The 26,026-nt window shown below is 34.6% G+C and overlaps 1 protein-coding gene across 1 annotated transcript; it reads left to right on the forward strand.

The window, feature by feature from the left end:
* Positions 1-1,969: 1,969 nt before the first annotated feature.
* LOC108772714 (uncharacterized) lies at positions 1,970-25,363 on the forward strand. Its single transcript, XM_018538310.1, has 17 exons — positions 1,970-2,176; positions 7,949-8,070; positions 8,370-8,859; positions 13,740-13,875; positions 14,085-14,333; positions 15,252-15,988; positions 18,461-18,599; positions 19,438-19,659; positions 20,165-20,550; positions 21,207-21,624; positions 22,026-22,201; positions 22,542-22,680; positions 22,766-22,974; positions 23,097-23,244; positions 23,476-23,906; positions 23,995-24,181; positions 24,587-25,363. The coding sequence occupies exons 1-17, from the start codon at positions 2,134-2,136 to the stop codon at positions 25,248-25,250; spliced, it is 4,896 nt and encodes a 1,631-aa protein (XP_018393812.1). The 5' UTR covers positions 1,970-2,133; the 3' UTR covers positions 25,251-25,363.
* Positions 25,364-26,026: the final 663 nt, after the last annotated feature.

The raw sequence follows: 26,026 nt of genomic DNA on the forward strand, positions 1-26,026 counted from the left end.
GGACCGAGTTAATGGACAAACGAGTGGAACGGGGATCGGCGCTATTCGGAATTGTCAAAATACATGGTGAAAGTAAATCGAATATATTGTAAGCGAAATCCCGAGACGAGGAGTAGAATAGCAGATATCACATCGATATTACAAACACCTCATTTCTTAAATCGTTTCTTGAGAAATAAATTCGACAAAACTCCATTCTCCCCGGCACAGCGTAATGTATCTCTATTGTAACTTCACTCGATATCGCAAGTCGAGTCCTTCTCCTTCAAGCGAGATAGAGGTCTTGAATGCACGGTCAGGGGATCGTACAGAGCTTTACATCGCCGCGTATATGTAACTATAAGAGTCGAGAGACAAACGGCAGCGGCGCGCGGCAGCGGTTATCTGCCGAGGTTGGGAAAAGGAGGGAGGGAGAGAGAGAAACGAAGATAAAAGGAAATATATAGGTAAATTCCGATAACGGAGGCAACGCGAAAGGGAGGAGCGACAGAACGATGGAGGAAAGGGAGGCGGAAAGAAGAGGAGAGGCCGTAAGAACGTAGCCGGAGTAAGAAAGATGGGACGAAAACATCGATTGCAGGGGCTTGTAACACCGCGGTACGAACAGAGGGATCAAGCCGAGCGATAAACCAAGCAGCCTGGAAAATGCCGGATCAACGGTACGATGTTTCAGCAAAAACTGTCTGGAATCGGAACAGCCCCGGCTCAGAGAGAGAGAGAGAGAGAGAGAGAGGATGGACGGGAGGGGAGGGAGGGAAAAAGCACTCGCCAGGGTGGGATCGAAAACGAGCGCCGGAATCGCGGGGGCTCTCTCGTGGTTTCCTGGTCTACGATTCCACCCTCCTCCAACCCTCGTCCTTCGGTGAACGCTTACCGCGATATATACACGCGAGTACATATATGAATTTTACGTTATGCACCACACGTTATACCGTCGTCCTGTAGACGCGCGCACCAAGTCCCGACGGATTTATGAGGGAAGTAACACGAATTAAACTAACGTTCTGCGCGCGCCGACGATGCGACGTACCGTAAAACGCCGATCCCTGCATGAAATCGAAAATGAGGGTAATTCTCCGTGATAAAATATAACGAAGCTGCACACGAATGTACAACGGTCGCACTGGTACGCGCGTTGATATCAAGATAAATTCCACGTTAACTAATTACCCGCCCGTATACTCTATATTTAATATTAATTAAGTTGCGCTGTTGTGTTAAATGAGAGACAAGTTTCATCGTATAAAAACAGATGCCCGATATTACGTCTTGTAGAAATAAACTGCTCGAATAGAAACGGTGAATCTCTAAAAATATATACCCATATTTATAAAAAATGGCGCATAAATATAATAATTATTGACTTTTTAAAATTAAGGAATGTAAATAAAAAATAACCTTTTATTATCCACATTTATTATTTTATTTTATTTCAATTTTTCCTCTTTTCACCGCATTATCTTCATAAGAGATAAATGAGGTGTATATATATATAATGTATATATATATACAATATAATATATAAATGTGTACATGCGAATATCTCTGCAGAGTATATTGAACTCGAGAAGATTCGCGAAACTAAACGATTGTTCGTCATCATTACGAGGAATCATCAAAATGATAAGTAAATAAATATAGGAGATTGCCATCTGTACAAGAATACGTGAAACTTATCACACATGCGTTACCTCTGTAGATAACTTATCGAACGACGGTTGCTTGCGAGGAACTTTTAATTATTTAATAAATCTGATAATTTTTTACTATCAGATTTGGCCTTGCACTTGACTTCGCGGGAAATCAAATCAGATAAATTTGATGTCTATTATCAGCTGTTCTGTCGATTAGCAATCTTTATCAACTGAAGGAGGAGGAGAAGGAGGAAGCGGTACAAGCCATCGCATACCGTTGGGAGATGGCAACGGCTTCAGAGAATGGCCTTTAAAGAGTGGTCTCAGACAGAGAAAGTAATGAAACCAAGTTACCGATCAGAACAACAATATAACCGCGGGACATCCGCTAGAAGCGTGGTAAACGTCAAAACAGCTGTACTTTTGGCCGCCTAATAGCACGCGAGAATCCCGATTCGGTAGAATAGACGATCCAGTTCGATTATGTAGTGCATCGAACATGAAGACAATACAGGGAAAAGTAGTAATGCTGGGTTCGCAAGGTAAGCATTCATCGATAAACGAGACGATAAAGCTGCCTAATTATCGTTATGTAATGCCAACGTAAGGACACCTCACGCTACGAAGCAACGAATCGCAGAATGGCGGGGATGCGTGACAGCGATCGCATACCTCGGGAATCGGTTATCGCGTCATTGTTCCTAGTGCTTCTTTTGCAGAGAGGAGGTTAGGTGAACATTATCTACGAACAGAGATTCATATGTCAATCTGTATCTAGTAATACACGCTGCTTACGTGCGTGACTAGAAATGTGTTGCAAAATGTTTAATACTTATCTACTCGATCACGTTGCGTGAGAATAAAATTCCCTTAGATTCGGAAAAATGAGATTTTTTAACTAATGAGATTAGTTTTTTGTGCGGGTAAATATTTGCGTCAATCTATATACGATAATTCCTATATTTGCAGAGATAACAATCGTAAAAATTGCAAACGTTTCGATCCGCTTTCTGGATTCTTCTCGGTGCGTTTGTTAATTTTGCGATCGTTATTTCTATTGTTATAGGAGCAGCTTTATGTTTGATATACGGAAATAAATAATTATATGTTGACAAACATATTTCTTATTTTCTTTGCCGTCTTTTCTATCGAACATTTGTTGTCGGTTTCTGTCTTTCTGAAATTAAATGTATAAAGCAGCCTTTTAAACTCTGAGCTTATTATCTTTGTTTGACGCAAGTGATAATATTTATACTCGCGTTATAACACATTTCCGAACTGGAGGTCAAAATCCGCGCATGACACAGTTCTCGATACAACGCACGTAGAGATAATAAAGAAATGGAATTCCATAATCAGTATACATATGTATAACATATATGTTCTTTACCGTATATATACTCATTTTGTAAATACATTTAATTTTAGATAACGTAATGACCGATAAAAAGTATAACTATGAATGAAAAGTACCATAACTATGAAACTCTTAACTGTTTAGGTGAATTATACAGGTGCGCAGTCAATTTGTACAAATTTGGATTCCCTCTCGAAAGTTTCATATGTTATGATCGAATATAATAAAATTAAAATGTTAAATAAATAAAATTATGGATTATAAATATATAGCTATTTTAAAGTTAATCAATAATATCATATCTTGTAAAGTTCACGTTTGCAGTCATGCGTATCGATGTCATATGTCATTCATTTTTGCACTACGATTCATTTTTATCGTTTGACTAATTCTCTTTTAATTTTTGTCGTGCAGATTGTAATATAGCAATTAGTTGATATTGTATGACGAGTTAATTACAAACAGAAATTTTGATTGTCATATACAAATGTTCGAATTCGTATTTAATTACTACGTGCGTATTATATTACTATAAAAATTTTATTGATTTATAATATTTTATAATATTTATCTGTAATATTCTTAATTAAAATTTTTAACATTTTACATCCTATTATAATTTTCGCAGAGAGATCTATTGCTTCAATTAAAATAAAAGATGATCTAACTTAACGATGCAGAGCAGTGGAGTTATGACTGTATCATATTATAGTTACGTTCATCTGTAAAATATATCCAAATATATATATCCAAGTCATAGCAATATCCATAAAATAAATAATTAATTAACATTTTAAAATATAATTATCGCATGCAATAAATTTCTTTTAAATTTTTATGGGTCTTTTTCAAGCACAGATATATGACATATGAGTAATTAAAATTTCGATAAATAATAAGTAAGTAATAATAAGTAAATAATAAATTACTTATCTGCTTGCTTATCAATAATTGCTCCACTGTCACCCGATGCCTCCCAGACCTTCTGCTATTCTTCTTCGGTTACTGTTCAATCGTCGTACTCACATAACACTCACTCGGAGAAATATATAATTAATTATGGTTGCGCTGCACTTTGCAAAGCACATCTGGTATTAATTCGCTGCACATTTTATTAAATTACGACGAAAAAATAAACGCGAAAGAAGCACGATCGCACAAAGTTACGGTTCACTCAATAACGAATAAATTGGGGAATAAGTCAGTTGGTTCTGTCTGTCAGTTCGACGAACAACTTTGTTCTGTTAATGACTGATACTTTAAAAATAACTGGTAATAATTTTATGCTAATAGCTACGATATGATATAATTAATAAAGTCTAGCTAATTATAACAAGTTTAAAAATACACACAGAAAGAACGGTTTTATAAAGTATCTAAAAATTTAGCTAGACACATCTAAAAATAATTTTGTCAGACTATAATAAAATAATTTATATAGAACGCTTAAGCTTTGATAACAATGCTGCAAAACGCTTTAACATTCCAACAAGCAGCCTAAGAATCCTATATAATTATTTTGATGATCTAAACAAAATTATTTTTAGATCTTTATCTAGCTAAAATTTTAGATTCTTCAGCAAAACCATTCTTTTCGTGCACAAGTCCTGAAATATATACATATACGTACATATTTTGGGAATATCCAAACTCATTAAAGAATTAGTTGTCCGTAATATTATGAAATTGCTAATAAATATCAAATCTATTGCTTCGGTCTTTACAAATCAATCGGGTGAAATGTCCACTTCGGTTAATAATCGTTACTTAGATATCTACTTAGATATATGATATCTACGAGAATCATATAAAGATTATTATATTAATAAGAATTAGCTAATTGTGCGTACGCCCGCGTGGATAACCAATCAATTAGTTATTGATAAGGATCGATGTCTTCTGATACTTATCGCAATCGTATATGTCGAGGAATAACAGCAATAGCAGTTTGTCCATTTAAGTCTCGCCGCACGAATGTGTCAACATGACCTTGCGACGGTGTGTACACGCACACTTGATCGTTTATCGCAACGGACGGCGGGCACTAACATAAGCGCTGTATGTTAAACAATTTATTGCTAAATATGTAATACGATATGGACTAAATGGATTCCGAATCTTCTATTCATGTCGTAAGGTAAAAAGTACCAGTTAGTGCACAAGACTCAATTCGTTGAATAAAGTGGTACAAAATTTTCAATATTAAGCTCGTATGTATGATTCGAAATAAATTTGTTGTCTATAAAAATTTAATAACACATTTATTTAAAATCGAACATATCAGAAGCTTAATATTTGAAATGTTTTATCACGTTGTCCAACAATTGGTTATATGTCCATTAACTGGTACATTTATTTACCTTATAGTATACGTTTCAATTATTAAATGATCGCTACGTACCATAAGTTTCCGTCGAATTTCTTGATCCAGCAATTTACTTCGCAATCTGAAAATAGAAAATCGACAAATATAATTATATATCAGTAAAACGCGGTATGTCAATAAGACACAAGATATAAATTCAAGAGAATTATTAAAGAGATATTTAATACATTTAGAAAATGTCACGCGAAAAGATAATTTACAAATCCTATCTTGTGCTGCGCGTTTTGATTCCTATTTGCGACAAATGTATACCGCGAAGTATTTTATCTCGATAAATGATTATTGCCTTGAAATTCTTACGAATGGAAATTAAGTTTAGTTACGCGGATAGATATTTGTATAAAATAATCATAAAGAATAATCGCGTTTTCTTTTAGAAAGCATCGCGATTATGTCTTGAGGAGATTTAACGCGACGACATGCGGAACACCTCGCGCCGCTGCATACTCGCTCGAACTTCGCCTCTCACGAATAACCGGAAGCCGACCTGGCGCCCGCGTGTATACAAACGATGCGTTTTACGTCACTTAAAAACATTAGAACATGCATACCAGTCAATTGCTGCATAAAATCCATTTTTAACGATACATAAGGTGTCAGATTTTGAAATGGAATTCTAATTATAATATAATTTTATACAATATAAAAGATTTGAAGAATATATATATATATATATATATATATATATATAAAGTATGTACTAAAATAGATACATCAAAATTCAGTATAGAAAATTATAAAAAAAAAAGCTGTTCTGAAATCTGACACTAAAATGGAAATTATAAATTAGGTATATTGTTTATAAAACAAATTCACTTAATTGATACAGTTCAGTTCGTAATGTTTTAAAATAAAAATAGAAAATAAAAAAGCCGAAAAGACGAACAGATTGATTGAAAAACTATTTAATATTTTATTTTAATAAATTTTATTATGATATTTTTCACCTGTAATTTGTTCGTCTTTTTGTCCTTCCCATTATCTATTTTCAAATTCACTTAATATTCTCACTCTTACATTTTATAATAGTTTTAATGATTAAATTATCATGTATTTAATGTTTATTTAAAGAAATATGATTATCTCTATATTTGACTATATATTCGAAAATAAATAATAATTAAATATTAGCAATAATAATTTCATTTATATCGTTATATGAATAAATCAAACAATTAAGGAAAAAAATCTATAAACGATCGCAGCTAGATCTTAGTAACTATAATAACGTTTTTATATATACCTACATATTTTACGTATATTTTTTCAGTTTTTTAAACTATGCGCCAATTACTGTCAGATTTGCAATGCAATCATAAATTATAATAATATCACAAATCAAATTCAACATAAATGATAATACTAATAGCATATGAATATCTGTAAGTGACTTATTGCAAAAAATATTACCTCAGGAATACTGGGATTTGATATATTTTTCGCAATAAATTATTTACAAGTATTAAATTGCTATTAGCATTAACTAACATAATCAAAATTAAAGTTGAATTTGATTTGTAAGATTATTATAGTTTATGAATGTTGCAGCAAGTTTGACAGTAATCGACATGCGCACAGTTTGAAAAATTGAAAATTTATTACGTCTGTGAAGCTGGCCCCTCATTGTCAAAATTTTGAAAAAATAAGCAGAGTTCTGGTTGACCCCCGAAGAGTTCTAGAGTTCTCTATCAAATTTAGGAAGAGTTCTATTGATTAACTTTTTGAAATTAACATTTGAAATTACGGGGGGGCCAACTTCACGATTCTGCAACTTTGAAGAGCTATAACTTCTAAACCGTTCATTTTAGCACGTTGGTCTATAGAGGACAATCGATAGAACTCTTTGAGGGGCTATCAGAACTCTCAAGAAAACACCGAATTTCCAAAATTTTTTTCCAAAAAAATTTTTTCAGAAAAAAAATTTTTTTTTAAAGAAATTCGGCAATCTGATACGAGTTCTAGTAGCCCCCCGAAGAGTTCTAACGATTATCCTTAACAACCAATGCTCTAAAATCAATATTTAGAAAGATATAGTACTTTGAAGTTACAGATTATTAATATTTTTCTAAGTCCACAAACGAAAAATTTTTTTCTCGGAAATCCGGTGTTTTCTTGAGAGTTCTGGTAGCCTCCCCAAGAGTTCTAACGATTATCCTTATAACCGATGCTCTAAAATCAATATCCAAAAAGATATAGTACTTTGAAGTTACAGATTATTAATTTTTCCAAGTCCACAGACGAAAAATATTTTTCTCGGAAATCCTGTGTTTTCTTTAGAGTTCTGGTAGCCCCCCAAAGAGTTCTAACGATTATCCTTAATAATCATTGCGCTAAAACCGCAAACAAAGTTGTTATAGCTCGTTGAAGTTATAAAAATATCAAAATCTGAAACTTTAAGGTCTCAGAACTTTTCAGGTATTGATTTCACAGCAACAGTTATTAAGGATAATTATTAGTATACAATATGTGTATGGTGTTCGATGAAGATTATTAGGAGTATTAAGACTAATATTAAACAATAGTAATATTCTACAAAAGTATAATTAGGACGAATCTCGATACCATTTTCAGGTGTTGGTAAAACGAGCTTAATCAGACGTTATATTGGAAATTTCGAACATGTAAGTCCTACAATAGGGGCATCTTTTTTCAACTGCAACATCGATTTGGATGATCTGAGGATAAAATTGCAAGTAGGATTTTTAAAAAATTATATTTTTTTATGCTTTTATGTTAATATTCAGCAATTAATTTAAATTTAACAAATTAAGTATGTCACTATATATAGTATTAAGACACGAGACTAACGTTTTTTGTTTACATTATCATTCCAATTAAAACTTCTTGATTTTATTACCCACTTCGATTATCTTGATATCTTTGCATAACATAAAAAAAATTCATACTTTATCTAGCAACAATACTGAATTTAGTAATGTTTAAAAAAAATTAAATTAATATAAAGAATTAAAAATGTGCCACTTTTATGTAGGTATGGGACACGGCTGGCCAAGAGAGATTTCGCTCTATGGCGCCGATGTACTACAGGACCTCCAACGCGGCTCTATTGGTATTCGACCTTACTCAGTACAACACCTTCACCGCAATCAAGGGTTGGGTGAAGGAGCTACAACAGAATGTGGAGGAGACGATGGTGCTAGTTTTGATCGGCAACAAGTCTGATCTGGTGCAACAACGTCAAGTCGATGGTGAGGAGTGTCGGAGGTACGCCACAACTATTGGTGCTACATATCATGAGATTTCAGCGCTATATAACGAGGGTGTAGAGAACGTTTTCTTGATGATCGCTTTGCGTCTACGGCGAATGGTATTAGAAAATAACGATATGAACACTACTCTTAAGATTTCCGACTCTAATACATTTCTTAAAAACGATGACATATTGCCCTCACCCTCCATCGAGGAGAGTCCGCAGAACACCAGTATTGCACATGGCATACACGAGAGGCCGTTTACCTGCTGCTAGTTGTAATTCATTAGAAACGAAAAAATAGCAATAATTAAAAAAAAAGTGCGCTTTGCTTAGAAAACTGTGTCAATTACCAAAGAGTTTATTAAACGGTGCACTAGAATGTACCACGCCATGCGAATCATTTCATATTAGTAAACCACAAATTTTTGCCTCGTGACGCGCTTTCATTTTCGAGATGCAAAATATATATACGAGATTATACGAAACACAAAGCAAATGAACTGTTCTTCCAAACAATTTAGTATTAGCCAAATTCTTTTTACGCTTGCGTAAATTTATCGCGAAAATTAAATCAACGATAACGGTAATGATAAACATTATACAGGATGTAAAAATAAAGGAACAAACTTCTGGGGCTCCCCACATCATGAAAGAAAATTTATATAAATATATATCCCAAACTTACTGTCACTGAGATACAGATAAATGTTATTAATAGAAAACGAAAAAGTAATATTGCCTTTTCATATAATATTATTAATATTTTAATCTTAATATTATATTTTTTTATATTTTTTTAATTCAACATGTATTCAAAGTATCTCATTTGATTCAGTACATGTACGGACACATCGAACTAGACTCTATTAATCAATATTTTGAGTTGTATTTTAGTGGATTTACGAATATATGTTTATATAAACTTTAAAAAAAAATTAAATCCAGTTAATCACTTTAATCATTTTCAGTCCATCTTATGTGTTTGACAATTAACAAATTTTTTTCACAAATGAATTTTTTTGAAATCTTTTTTGAGTAATAAAATATTTGGCTAATTGCACTTATATACGAAACACAAAGCAAACGGATATCTATTCTTCCAAACAGTTTAGTGTTAGCCAAATTCTTTTTATGACGCTCGCGTGAATTTATCGCGAAAATTAAATCAACAATAACGGTAATGATAAACATTATATAGGATGCAAAAATAAAGGGACAAACCTCTGGAGCTCTCCACACCATGAAAGAAAATTTATATAAACATATATTCCAAACTTACTGTCACTGAGATATTTCATATCCGTTTTTTATTAGAAAGGGTGTAATATTCGATATCTTTTTTATATACTTGGGATATATATTTTTTCTTTTTTTAAAAAGAGAAGTTTATTTTCTGTTTATATAAACCTTTTCCGTACTTTTTTTTATGTATGATGTATCATAATGTGGAGAGTTGGCCTTTGAAGTTTGTTTATTTTTAATCATTCAGTACATAAACTGAATTTTTATTATAAATGAGTATAAAAGTGAGCATGATACGTAAAAAAAGATGATATTTTTTGCACATATCAAATTTATATATAGATCTCGTAATGAAGCGGTACGTAAATGTAAATCAAAATTATTAAAGTTATGATAAATGGAAAATGCATTCTGCATTAAACTTAGTTATCAACTACAAACTTCAAAATTTTCTAATTCGATAAGTTTCGATGTATTTGAATTCTACTTCATAATGTGATAGTAGAAATGCGTGATTTTATATGTTGTGGAAAAACCAATTAATGCACGCATAACAATCATGCTGCTTATCAATAGAAAGTTTATCTTCTCAAATTACAACTAATTATTTTATAATTAACACTGCTTTTTTTTACTGTTATTTTCATAATTTTATATAAACAACAGTATTCTATGTCAATGCGTGAATTATTTATATATGAAATAGCTTAGACAAGTCTAGAGACATGGTAGTGTCTCGGCGCTAAGACAAGCGCAGCGATTTATATTAACATTGTTCACGAAGACTGCTAAACTTTAAGCTAAATTAAAAAATGTGTCTATGCAGACGACGAATTATTTTCGATATTTTTAAGAAAAAAATATAATTTTATTTTTGCATACATTGTGATACGCATATTTACGCGCGCATCCCGTTCAATACATTTCTAAAAGGTTTTATATATAACAAAAAAATATATTTATGATAAAAAAAATGTACAATGCGTTTATAAATAATTTTCCTTTGAACATCTGTTAAATTCTATGATTAGTAGCGTACAGGTTGCATTACGCAAACTATGCACTCTGTGATGATGCCTATCTTATATATTTTACAATTAAATATATAAGATTAAACTGAGATATAATATATTTAAACAAGGTCAAGATAAGATACGCTTGTTCGAGGTCCGAAAAGCTGCGCCTCCTCGGGAAATCTGCTCGTCTCGCTACGACAGAGAGTGATAATCACACAATGACTCATTCTCACTCCAGGCCGAGCCTCGCGGAGCGTGACGTCCCAGCTTTGTCTACGTGTAACTCATCCCATTTTCGTTATGTAAGCGTCCGTTTACTATGCATCTAGGCCCATTAGGACTGCGCGGCGGCGTCTTCGAAACCTACGCGCAGCGGCAAGACGCACTCTGTGCTCAGGGTCGCTCGCGTGTGCGAGAGTCAAGGAACCCAAAACTCATGTTTTTTTTCACTGGCATAATGCAAACACTGCGATACCGAATATGTGTATGTGAGAAAGAGAGAGATCTTAAGCTCACGCAATGTGAAGAATTTAGAGGAAAAAAAATACATGAGCTCTGATATGAAAAGTATATGGAAAATTGTTAAAAATGTAGAGTTGTAAAGTTAAAAGGCAATTAAAATTAATACAAATATATATAAATACAATAAAAACAAATATATCAAATATATGAATTGCATCATTGTGAACAGCTGTATTACTATCGAACAGTATAAATTCGTTTGAATCAATTACTTGACACTCAGCATCAAACATAAATAAAACAAAAGATCCGACTTGAAAACCGGAAAGATACGAGAATATACCGTTAGACTATAATTAATTATCCGTTCATTTCTGAAATGTAGTGTAACTTCGAGATAGATAATTACGAGGATGCGATTACGCGCGGCTTTTGCGCGAGTAAAAGCACTCGCAATTAGTCGAAAGCAAAGCGGCAGCGATAATACATTATAAACAAGTAATGTTTTCTAACAAGCTGAAGGATCGATTAGCATACCGTGTGAGCATAATGGAGTTTTATTACCGTTTAAGGACAATAGGCCGTAAAATGGTAAGTACAAGATTGACTAATCGCAATCGCCGCGTCGTAACTACAGCTCGATTTTACGCAAAGAGAACCGGCGGTGCAATGATAACTTTACACGCCCTTCTTGACGCGCCCACAACATAGCAAGAAAATTGTTCCCCCGCATCTTTGACACGTGCGCACGAGACAACTTGAGTTCTGAGGTTGGCCAAACAGGAAGAATTTCATCTCGTCATACCGTTGCAACAGGTGCATTTTCACTTTCTTCCTGTTAACGATCGCGCTTCTTTGAATGAGGTAATCGGCCTCTTCCGGTAAGTTGAATCGCAAAAGTTCTCAAAAATAAGATTAGATATTATTATAAAATGATTGGAGAAGAAAATACTAATAAAAAATTCAGTGTATGATGTGTAAAAATATATATAATGGACATTAAATACCATATTAAAAATTCTACGTAGCAACTTTTATATTTAATTTGTTTGGTAATGTCTATGTCAAATGTTTAAATGACAGACATTCGTAATATTTATCGGAAATGTACAAAGTCTATTGATTTCTTCACTGACAATGGTACACATTTTGATAATGAAGAATCGTAGCTAGAGCCTCTAACTGAATTGCACGCGTGAGATATCGTGAACAATTTACGCGAACGCGCGAGCAGTACACAATTCGATTTTGCAATCTTACGAACATCGCGATCTGCTCCGTTCGCCGGTGCGTTAATTAAATGCAGCCACGAAACCGCAAGCGAAGGAAAAGGAGAGAGAGAGATTCGCATGCGCGCAGATCCTCAAAGGAGCGAGTACGAGCTCCTTTGAGCGTGCAAGCGTCACGCAAAGGAGTGAGTAGGAGAAGATGAAGAGAAGAAGCGGAGGAAGCCAGAAGATCATAATGCCGGCTGTGCTGTATAAGACAATGATACAGTTACACGATCCTCTCAGTTGTGAGCCAATCGTAAGAGGCACGACACAAGGGACCTATACGCGAAAGTATAATAAACCGCAGTAAGGACGACACGCTAATTACGCTCGGTCCGTTAACTAAAGGAACTCGTTAATATTGGTGGAAGAAATCAGAAGATAGATCGTTCGCGCGCATCGGCGCGGTCTTCACTTCGCCTCGGGATGTCAATCAAGTCAGTGATCCAGTGAACACGAATCTCTCATAGTGATCTATAAGTTAATCTTTGTAAAAGGATAGAAAATTTTTTTCTACAGCGAGAATTATTTTTGCAATTACATGACAGGTGTATTTTTCTTGAAATACGGCTCGTAATGTTGTTGGGAAGGTTTTGTTGACAATTACCCTCGTAATCACAGCGATCGCTCATCGTGCATGCACATCTTCCGTCGAATGGACATTCTTTCAGGGACGTTTCGTGTGAATGAACCGTGATTCATAGATCGCAGACAGAATAGAACGCTTGATAACGGCTAGAAAGCAACAACTAAAGCATTCACGTGAGTACTAATGAGGATTGGAAGAGTAAGCCAGGATTAATTGAAACGTAAACACACTTCCTATTACGTTTTTATCGATGATAAATTATGCGATCATGTCAGACTAATGTAGAATAATGAGAATTACTTGAATGAAAAACATGGAAACAGAAAGTTGCATACGCTATGTGAAAGTCAAATAAGATATCCTAAAAAGATGAAGAATTTATTAACAATGGGTCATCAGAAGGGATTTCTCGTTTTCCTCATTTATCTTTTGCGGTCCTGTGAAGTGTCGCATTCGATTGGTCTCATGATTGATAATCAACTTGTAATCATCGCGAATGGTAAGTGATAATAATCGGCTGCCAAAAAATATATATGTAACAATTATATGTAATAATTACATCATGCAGATTGCTACACGAGAATAGCCATCGGATCGAAATTGCCGGACATGGATATCTTCTCCAACGTTGCGGTCGGTAGCATTTCGGAATGCGAGGACGAGTGCTCGAAAAGGAGAAATTCTTGTAACGCGTTCGCTTTCGGGTACACAATGTTATATAAATGCAATAAAAAGTTCAAATCGCAATGAGAAAAAGAAAAAAAAAATAAGAGAAATATAAGTATAAAATTTAAATATAAAATTTAAATATAAAATATAAATATAAAATTTCTTAAAATAAGATCGTATTTTAGTTTTTATGTGATTGCATGTGTTAACTCTCTGAAATTTTTGTACACGTATATTGATTTAGGATTGGCATGAAAGGTAACGGAACATGTGCGCTGAGTGTAAAAATGCCGAAGCCAGAAGATCTACAAAGTCATGCTGATTATGATGTCTACGTGAGGAGTCAACGTTCTCCACACTGCGAACCAGATCAACTTTACAAAATGGGAAGCGGTAGTTTCGGACAAGACAAAAGAAATGAGACGGTGCCGACTACGATATTCGGAAGCGGCCTTACGGGCTCAACAATGCCAAATATGCTGTTATCTCCAAGGTACAAATTATATATATATATATATATATATATACGGGGGAGGGGGTTATCCGATTAATTTTAAATAGGAAATATTATAATTCCATCATTAGCACCTCCATTGTTTATTCTTATCTTATTGTTAGTCTTCCGTGAGACAGATATACTTGTGAGAGAAAAAAATAAAGATATATATGTTTATATTCTATGAAAGATACATGTGCACAGGAAGAACGAGTCTAAAATTTAGATATTTAGATACAATCATTAAAATAATTATGTAGAACGTTAATGACAATGCTGCAAAAGTTTAAGCTTCTTGCATAATTATCTTGATTATCCAAAATAAAAATTTTCAAATCTATCTTTACAGCTAAATTTTTAGGTATTTTAGTAAAACAGAGTTTTAATGTATTAACACATTTCGTACCGCATAAGTTATTGGTGGTCTATCCTGAACTCTTTTTCAAGCCATTTGATATTTTGGCTATAAAGACAAACATAATTATAAATTTTTGGTATTAACATGAATACGTATTATGATAGGTATTTAATGCATAATGGTACATTAGATCTTTTTTTTTATAATTTTTGTAATTTTTTTTAACAATTATAAAATACATACTGTTTAACAAATATAATAAATGCAAATAAAATTAAATAATCCGTGCCGGACCGATAAGTGACTCGACTACCACACTGCAGGATAGTGATCAAGTCATTTATCGGTCCGGCACAGAATATGTTGATATGCGAAGAATTTCATCTTTATTAATAGTTATTTTGTAATAGGTTATCAAAATCAGTATTTACACTTAAAAAAGAGAAATTTTTTAAAATAAATATTATCTTTGAATATTATTTTTAATCACTAGATTTATGTTTATTTTAAAATAGTTCAATTTAAAAAATGCAACTATGTGTTTTTCACGCTTGAAGAACCATGGGGAATCTGATGCCTAACGTTAATGATCCTTCATATCAACGAGGATATATGCCTTCTTTCGATGATGAGCGTCGAATCACCGATATCGTTAGAAACAGAAATCCGATATCATCTACCAGAAATCCTTTCGGAACTAATAATGCAAAAGTCGACTATAATGATCTATCAATATACTCAAACCGAAAATCAGCTTTCGGTCAACGAACGCACTTGGATCCAAAGTACAATCATCCAAATTTTCACGGATCTTTTCAAAATCCTTTTAACGATGTCAATCATCTGAATTTTGGATCAGACTTGGATAGAGATCTTCATTCATATAAGGCTCTCTCTATCCATAACGAGCCTTTCGAAGTTTTTTCGAGACCCATTTTTGTCTACGATGGGACCTCCAAAGACAGATCGCCAACGAATTTTGGTTTTTGGAACGATCACGGTACGACGAAACACCGCGTTACGAATCATTTTGATCCGCATCGACATCAAGAATTACACAATAACGTGTATAAAAGTCCAGGAATTATCACGAAATCGAAGCAGAACGAATTAGACGATGGAAATTACGATTTCCGCAAAGTTTCCTCTCGTCCAACTACCAGCAATTCTTACGGCTTCGACAATGAAGCAAGAATCTTGAACGAAAGGTTTAAGGATACTTCTGAACTCTTGAATCCAGACCTGATGACGATGTTTCGCGGCTTCGGTACGAAGATCACCGAAAAATCGAGATGTAAGTACTTGAAATCAATTTCACTCATGACCAGTCACCTGTTTCTCTGTCAACATAGTTTTTGCTGCGCGTAATGTGTAAACCTTCGATGCAATTCTAACACCTCGAGAAACGGAAATGCGAATCTCTGTCTTTAACGAGGCGTATACACGAAAGACCGGAGACACAAATCTTCGGACACTTGTTACTATAGTTAACATCGCATACATGAGGTGCAACCTCAATTTTTTTTATGCAGCAATCACACGATTGCATGATATATGCTCGCGCTGCGTTCCACAAGTTGATTATCACTCTCTTACGTAAAACAACATTGTTCTGTTACATTAATTTATTTTATAGACACCGAATTGAATAAATTAATTTCGCATTAAATTTTATAAATATAACATCACATTCAAATTAACGAATTTTTAAAAATAATTTTTCTTTACTTGGAAATAATTTGTAGTTACCTCGTAAATATACTAAAGAAAAAAAATACATATTTTTAATAGATTAGTAATATAAATATCTTATCGCATTTAAAAACTAGATGCTAGAGACGCGACAAACATCAAAATTCATTCAGCCACAGTGTTGTACATTGTTAATTCATTAGTCTACCCCATCAACTGGCTCATCCTGGCAGCTGCAACCAGCTGTCAGAGTTTATCAAGTCACGTTCATCTACGAACTGCCGATTGACAAATGCCAACGGCATTGACACGGATTTTAAACTATACGCGAATTAGCTCGTTGCATCCGTTGACTTCCGGCGTTAACCACTTTTATCGTATAATTTGCGTGCATCTTTTTATCTAGCGAGTTACTCACCATAAATAATTGTTCCTCGTAATATTACAAGTAAAAATACAATATGCATTCAGTTAAATACAAAAAATATGCGTCTCTAGCATCTATAGGAATCAATGATTTACTTGTTTGCCAAGTTTGTTGTCCGAGCAATGACTAAAGGAAACTCGATGACTTTTCGTGATTGTGCCACCACAGTACATGACAAGTTGCACAAGGGAGAAATATAAACGCCGAGACACTACAGGACGCTCGGCTTCCGGTTCGCGTGATCTACGAGCATAAAACGCTTTTACTTTCGACAGTTAAATCCCTTACTGCATGCCTGTGCTTCGAATTAATTACGCGTAGCCTGTCCGTCGTTTTGATCAGGAATTGTTGCAATCAATTGGCACGTCGATTGCGACACAATTTATAAAATTTCATCGTTGTTTTTCGAGCAACTTCGAAATTCAACTTATAATAATCGCATGACTGTCGGAATAATTAAACCTAGCTGACTGATTCAAACGCGGAAGTATGGCTTTACTAAAGTTATGGTGTGAGTTATTAAGAGCCAAGCTGGCTGAAATAATTGAGGTAATTGTGACCCTGACAAATATCTCGAAGGACACGCCACAATATATCCCTTCTAAAATGATGTCACTCCTCTTTGCTCCTTGGCACAAAAGTTCTTTTTAACGACGGAAAAATGCAAATGGTTCCGGCAGTTGGTTTCTGAATAGAGATCATAATGGCGAATAAATAATAATTTTTTATATGTCTCGGGCGAAATTACATAAAATACATGTCAAAAATCAATAGAAAAAAAATGTTGAACAATTTAAACGCAAAATATAATAACATCTTTAAAATACAATAAATTAAATACTGATTGAAAGTAATTCGAACAAGTAAAGTTAATCTTAATAAAATAAGCCGAACAATGCTATAAAAGAATAAGCACTTGCACAGTAATATCTCAATTAAAGGTTTACATCCTGTAATTACTAAAACGATGAGCGACTCGTTAATCCATTCCGCGTAATTGCATAAAATGACGATGCTCGGCAAAAGAATGAAGCGCTCGCGTGTGTCCGTGGGCAAAGAAAAATAATAGTAAGTGGAATCATTAATGATCATGTAACGCTGAAACCCCTCCCCCGACGTGTGAGCAGGTGCCTCCCACTATCCTCGCGGAAACGTTCACTTTTCTATAAAACGACGCGAGCCTGTAATTTCTCCGTTACTTTTTGCGTGATTTTCAGTTCGCGTCATTTTTTTGCGCGAAAACGTGTGCCGGAGTGTGAGGACTGGGGTGGGTGGCTTAAATGTGAAAATTCTCTTAGGTGACAATAAAATGATCACGTTTCACTGCGGTTCGTGATGTATCGTGAGAATAGATCGAAAATTCGAAATGTTGAAGCAAGAATCGTTTTGCGTCTTATACGTTCGCATCGCCTCTCTCGTGATCTCGATTCGGATGTTACGTTCGCTGCGATAAACTGATTCGATCGTACGTGGGAATCATGTCGATACGTCGACGATGGTTGTGGACCTTTGTTTTAGTCGTAATTGCCCGACGTATTACTTCGAGCTCGATAGTTATAGTGGAAGATGAGTGTCTACGTAAGTTGTGCAGAAAAAATGCCGCCTATAAAAAGTGCGAAGTTAAAATTTCTTTTTTTTTTGCTGCAGCGTGCTACAGAAGACTGCTGTCCGGCAAGAAAAGCTTGGATCTGCACGTTAGACGTGCTATCGAATGTGAAAGACTCGAAGACTGCCATCGCGCTTGCGACTATGAGAAGCGATTCACTTGCGAAGGCTTCAACTATAGGTAATTAAATGTTTTATGACTATTTTTATGTAAAAAATTTGTAGAAAATTAGATTTATATTCGCGGAAACATTGTTGAAGTATCTATAATTTAGTTGGAGATATAAAAATAATTTTGTTGAATCATCAAAATTATTATGTATAAGACAAACATGATAATAATGCTACAAAAATTACATTCAGCGTGAGTATTCAATATAATTATTTTGATGGCCAAAAACAAAATTATTTTTAAATCTGTCTAGCTAAATTTTTAGATAATTTAGCGAAACTATTTATTCCAATTATGAACTCATTAAATCGTTTTAAAAAATATATATCGAATTAATATTGAAAAACATATTATGTTCCGATGATAGAACTTCCTTGATGAATTCATTAGTTCTAGATGTTTCCACGACTTTTAATTAGATATCTATATTTCAGTATCCTTACAAGATAGCCGAAAAATTCTAATTGTTGTTTATAGCCGAAAAATAATTTACGTAACAGTTAAACGTGATTATTTACGCTCGGAATTTTTCAATGATTTTATGTGTTTCTTTATACATGCGTATATATCTAGGGTACCTATTATCAGATGCGCACGCAAAATGCAGTACATACGTATGCATGACCCACCGTGCGGTTGCATCACGGACAATTTGATCGCACCACAATCTGTGACACGCTTCTCCGTCGAGGAGAACTATCACGCACGCGCGTCGGGAAAGTTACCGCTGTTTTTCAACATTCAATTAACATAGTCCGAAGGAAAATTAAATTAAAGCTGTTAATAATAAATAATTTAAATACATGGTAAATTTTGTTAATGAGTAATCGCGATTTTGTCCAAAAAGACGCATTGGACATGGAACAAGAGGAATATGCGAGATGACATCGGTACCTTATTCTCGTATGAATTTCCATCGAGACTTCATATCGGATCCTCAATGCGATTACTATGAGAAGGATCCGAATTGCATGATAAACACGCCTGAGACGCGACCATCCTGGTGGAATCAACCATCCAGACCTGGTCAATCTTATGGTCCATCTTATTATCCTAATGAAAGGCCAAGGTAGAACAAATTTTGCTTATCAATAATAATATCGCTTATTGTTACAATAATGGTATAAAGTTTTTCAGAATTTAAACGCTCTGAATTATTAAAACTTTGTATTACCTAATTAAAAAATGCAATTTTAATGTAATAACTGATTATAAATAAAAGTACGTTCCTTTTTCTTTTTCTTTAATATACAATATTTCCGTTTTTTTTTTCTATAAGCAAGATGACAATTTTTTGATTATATCGTTATTGTAATGAGCCATATTATATTGCTACAAAGTCAATTAGTAGAAATAGTCCTTGAGAAACGGAAATTATTACCGTCGATTTATTTTTACGAAAAAATGGTAATTCACAAAACAAAGACGAAAGACATCATTTGTTTCTCAGAAGCAGTTCATTAAATTATTTTTAACCGCGGCCGTTCAAGTGTAAATTTAATATGTTTCCTTTTTTTTATTCATCGTTCAGATGAAATAAGTTTCACCTCTAATTTACACAAATTTGACGCCAGACCATATGCTTCGGATCGACGACCTTTAAATGAAGTGCCACGACCTCTGGATCACGATCGGCGGCCCTTGCAGGAAATTCCACGACCGTTCGATTACGATCGTCGTCCTTTAAACGAGATTCCACGACCTTTGGATCACAGACCTGCGGAACACGATCGGCGACCACCCATTGTTTACGGGTATCCTCATCACGGACTGTACGATGATACGTTTGGTCGAAGGAATTATCCTGACGATTCAATAAAAGGTCGATATCCAGCAACAAGGCCGGAAGATCGGTTTATTTATAGTGTCCGATATCCGTCCAGACGACCAACCGACGACGACTTTTATAACAGGAATTCGTGGACACGGTATCCGAGTAGAAGAATCGATCACGACATAGGTAATATTATTCGTAAATGTAGATTTAGACAGTATGCATTATTTTCTTTACAAAAATTTTTACAAAAAAATGTTACAACACGTAAAATGAAATTCAGTGAGCACCATATAATTTTTTCCTTAAAGCGAAAACGTGTAAAGTGTGAAAATAGTTTTATCATTCAAGTAATGGAAAAATGTTTCACTTTTCTATCCTGTTGTAAGAATAATTTTGCTAAAGTATATAAAAATAAGTAGATACAGATTTTTGAAAATAATTTTATTAGACTGTTAAAATACAATAATTATGTAAAAAAACTTAAGCGTAATGAACAATGTTGTAAAAAGTTTTGACATTTTAGCAATTAACTTGAACGCTTAACATATAATTATTTTGACAATTCATCAAGATTATACTTAGATATGTCTCAATTTTTAGATACTTTAGTAGCTAAAGTATTTGGCAAAACTATTCTTTCTGTACAGGAAAAAAGTTACATGATTGCATTGATCAAACAAATGAATGCAAACAAACACGAATGAACAATTGACTTCAATAAGTACTCGCGGCGTTGTTCGCACTCGCTGAAATAAATTATTTATTATAGTGTTTGTATCGCGTTTGTTTTCTCGACCCGAATTCCGCTTTATTATTCACATACATTCGTCATGTCGCAGGTACGAACGAAATCGGTTCGTATTTGCCAGACTATCGAAAGGATCCAACTCGTGACTGGGGTTCTTACGGCTCCGTTTACGGCGGCTCTTACGGCTATGACACAAATTACGTAGGAAACTTTGACATACCGAAGTACCATCCAAAATCCCAGCCTAAACTTTACGATAATGACCAGTTCTACGGCGAATTTTATAATTACGGTGGTGCATTTGGATACGGCGATAATTATATACCGGCCAACCAGGATTCGCTTTACGGCGGAACCACAAGTACCGAGGAGTGCTCCGTCCGAGCTGGTGCAGGATTCAGACTCAGTAGAGGAGTCGTACGGAAGACGTATCTGACACCAAATCTGGATCAGTGCGAAAGTCTATGTATTAACGAGAAGAGCTACGTCTGCATGAGTTTTAGTTACAGGTACATTTTAATAACTTATAGTGGAAAAATTACAATACGATTGTTTTCAGTAGTATGGATCCTACATTAATTACATAGAAAATTAGATCTTGATGAAATCAGTTTTCACATATAATGTAGCTTACAATATCATGAAACACAAGACTTAATAATGGATTAATTTTTGAGCTATGGCATATATAATAAGGATGCTCTGTAAGTTTTATACGCCAATTTAAAAACTATTCATTGTTGAGCCTTGTGTTTATAAGATGTTTTATGTTCATCACATTATGAACTATATTATACGTGAAGACTGACTCATTTCATTGAAACTCAATTTCCACATAATTAATGTAGAGTTCTTTAGTATCAAATTCATATATAACATTAATTTAATTTTTTATATCATAATTGGACAGATACAATGTAGCACCCACGGACCCAACGGACAATTGTCTTCTTAGCGATGTTTCGTACAAAGATCTGAATTTTTACATTGACTTAGAGCCGGATCGTGATTACGATATTTATGCCATAATCGCCAATTCAAGAACATGCAGCGGAAGGAGAGAACCGAGCTCGCATCCTCCAGATGGTATATGATTTGGTTGAAGTAACTTTATATTGTGAATTATTTTTAATTATACAAATGCAATTTAATCAAAATTATTTTTAATGTATTATTACGTTTCCTAAACTACTCAGGGAATAAATAAAATTGTCTTTCAACAAACAATGCAATTTATCGTCCCGAGCGTTACACTACTGCCCTCGATTGCGTTACGTTATGCGTTCCGCTTTATGTTTACGGTAACAACTAAAGGCATAACAACTAAAATCGACAACAATGAGTTGTCTGCCTCTTTCTCTCTTTCCCAGTTTGATAGAATTCGCGAGAATCACAAGACTTGTTTTTTTTTATAAAATTTTTCTAGAATGTTTTTGGAGAGTCAGAAGTGGATTTGCAATGCCCACGGACGTCGTTAGAAAATCGCTGGTAGTCAACGATTTAGGAGAGTGTCAAGCAGAATGTATGACAATGCAAGATTTTATGTGTAGAAGTTTCACGTTCAAGTAAGTCTTTCATACCGAAGTCAATAGACTAAATTAAATGGATTGTTTTAGTAAAATATCGTCTTACATATTACGAAATTTTCAGATATGGGCTAGAACATGGACGATCGGATGCTCTAACTAACTGTTATCTAAGTGATTGGCCATCGCAAGATATCAACCCTACCCACATGTCGGACATGGACGGAGCAGAGGTATACGAAAGAGGCAGTTTTGGTAGAGGATGCGAACCTTATGCTGTACCGTTTTTCAATATGGGACGATTCAATGGCAAACAATCACAAGGAGATGAAGGTATGGTATAGCAATATACCAACACACATATATTACATTGAATATTTCACGTTACTATTTTACATTTGAACGTAATTGTAATCAGTCAAATTTTTCTATTAATATCTAAAATCTGTCTATAGCATGCTATTCTGGGTACGACAAGCCGTGCAAATTAACACCTTATGCTGTTCTCTTGGCAACGTATGTGAATTCGGAACAAGATTGTCGACAAAAATGCTCGAAAATGAGAGAAACTGATTCCGTTCCTTGCATGTCCTACAGTTACAAGTAAGAAATTCTTAAATATTTGTGTTGATTTTAACAAATTAATATAACAACATACACGTTTCTAATAATAATAAATATAATTTATTATAAATTATTAAAATTTCTTTCAAAACGTGATTTAGATAAGATCAATAATAAAGTCACTTTCCTATTTTAATAAAATTTTTAAATAATATTAGTTATCTTTAATTCTTATTAATGTACATACATTAATTTCGTTTGATCTTCCAGGATCACTACGCATGGCACAGAAGAGAACTGTTTACTTAGTGACGTACCTATAAGGGATTTGCGACCGGGTCTAGACTATACCTATGACAACGATCATGTTCTTTACGCATGGAAGGATCTTGATCCTCACTGTGTAGTCGCCGGTTATTCATTGGATGATGCTCACGGGCTTGGTGGACCAAATCCGTTGAAGCCACTGCTTTCGGATCATTCGCGACCTGATCTTGGTCTCGGAAGATATCCAAGTATGAGACCCGATAATATTTATATTGATCCAAGACCTTTCTTTCCAAAACCAGGCGGTCATGGTATGAGACCATTCGATCCTAATAATCCTAATCCTGTCAGACCGTATCCTTCTGGTGGTTACGGATACGGTGGTGACAAATTCGGATATGGAATTTATTCTGGTGGATTCGGATCTGTTTATCGTGAGTAGATTAATTTAACAATTATGAACTTTTTAATTATTCGTAAAATGTTGCGTAAAGTGGAACTAATTAATTTGTTCTAAATCAGCGGATGAATCGACCTTCCGTTATTACACTGTAAACGGTTATCCATGCAAGAAAGGTACGAAGTGCGAAAAAAATAAACTCGCTGGATTTTGGACATGCGAGACTGAAGGAGGCGGATTCGACAGCTGGGATTATTGTTGCGCGCCGACTCATCATTGCGGCTTCTCTCAAGGATATCATTATCCATGGTACCTATATTATTACAACCCAATATATCATAGCATAATATACTTTTGCTTTTCTTTTTACATCTCAAATTTAATGGTTGACAGTATTTATGTTAGACATGATAAAAAATATTTTTTTATCTTGCGTTTAAGTACACAAAGCTGAATAGCACCATTCAACGCTACAAAATATTCAGTAATAATAGGTCTGTTCTTTTTAATTGAACTTCTTGCACAGTTTATCTTTCTTTCTTTTCTTTCTACATTGGAGCAAAAAGATAAGCAAGAAGTTCAGCTAAAAAGAACAACACTTATAATTTGTTTTCAAATTTTTATCAGTTTCTTTGCTGTTTCTTTTCTGTCGGTAATTTTTTCCATTTTCTGTGTTTTCGTAAATAAAAATAGCTAAAAATTAATAAATTGCAGGTGCTACGTGGGATTATCAGAGGATCAATGGCGACCTTGCAGTGAAAAGTACTACCCCTATCTTCCGAGTCCGCGACCGTTCCGACCGATGATCGGTGGTGAGGATCGCTACGATCGTCCCGATCGTCCCTATGATCCTAATTACTACGGCAGACACTGGCCGATCACGTATCTGCACCGAGAACCACCACCAAATTGCACAGACTCGCTCGCGTCCGCCGATAACAGCGGAAATCGTCGTTTGAACGAAACAATTTCGACCACGATTGAAACGCCGAGCAGTACCACCGCGAGAGTCACCAAGAATGATGAAAACAATACTACGGTCACAAGTAGAACGCGCCGACGTCGGTTACGAGTGCGCACGGCTAACGACACGCGAAATGATCGTAACGCGATTTTCTCGCAGAAAATCGGTACCCGGATCGTCGCGAATGATGCAACGCGGACTCGTGAAAATCAGACGAGCTGGGATCGCGCCGGAAAAATCGAGCGAGTTACAAGACCGACAAATACTAAACCATCGCTTATTATGCAAACCGTTACGTCGTTTATGACAACGAATAACGTTGATGACACACTCGAAGGTGCGAAAAATAGTGATGGAATGATCAAAGTGCCTCTAATCGCGCCAAATAAATCACTGCCAGCAGTGGGAGCTTAACTACCCAAGATGAACTTAAACATGGTTCTGCCATCAGAGAAGCGATAAATCAGACAGCACGTATGTTCAAAAGCGGGACATAACGTATTTTATATCCTAATTTTGGATTTTGTGTTGTCTGATTGAACGACTTTCACATAAATCAGGACTTTATTATTTAAATATTAATAATTAAATAAGCCTTGAGAGACAGTTCAGAATAATTATAAAATATAATGTTAATGATATGTTTATTTAAGAGGAATACGAAAGTTATATTTATAACCGAGTTAATTAATGACTATTAGTTTTGTAAATGTACAGATATATAGTTTGTTTCACAAGAGTGTACGGTTCCGTATTTTATATTAATAGATGACGCATAGTTTTTCTAAACGGTTCGGAAGAATGCATTGAAGTTATATGAGTAGTGTGATTTGTTTTGTCTGTAACAAAGCAAAATAAACACAATGGGCGCGTTCAGCGGACTCAACAGTTGAGTGAGCGCTCGCTATTATTGGTATATTCTTTTAGATCATCCAATCGAAATTTTAGATTTAGAAGAATACATCAATAACAGCGAGCGCTCATTCAATTATTGAGTCCGCTGAACGCGCCCAATGAGTGCTGCGTATGCAAGTCGTTTTGAAAAAGTGTTTCTTTGCATATATCTGAAAGGACCGAAAATGTCGTATGCAGCTGTCGGCCGGTATATGCAAAAATCAGAAGAATTCGTTAGAAAGTGGGTGAAATATTACGTTATAATAAAACAAAAAGTGTTGACGACCTATCGGAAC

Source organism: Cyphomyrmex costatus, unplaced genomic scaffold (assembly GCF_001594065.2).
Source record: "Cyphomyrmex costatus isolate MS0001 unplaced genomic scaffold, Ccosl1.0 scaffold193, whole genome shotgun sequence".
Classification (NCBI taxonomy): Eukaryota; Metazoa; Arthropoda; class Insecta; order Hymenoptera; family Formicidae; genus Cyphomyrmex; species Cyphomyrmex costatus.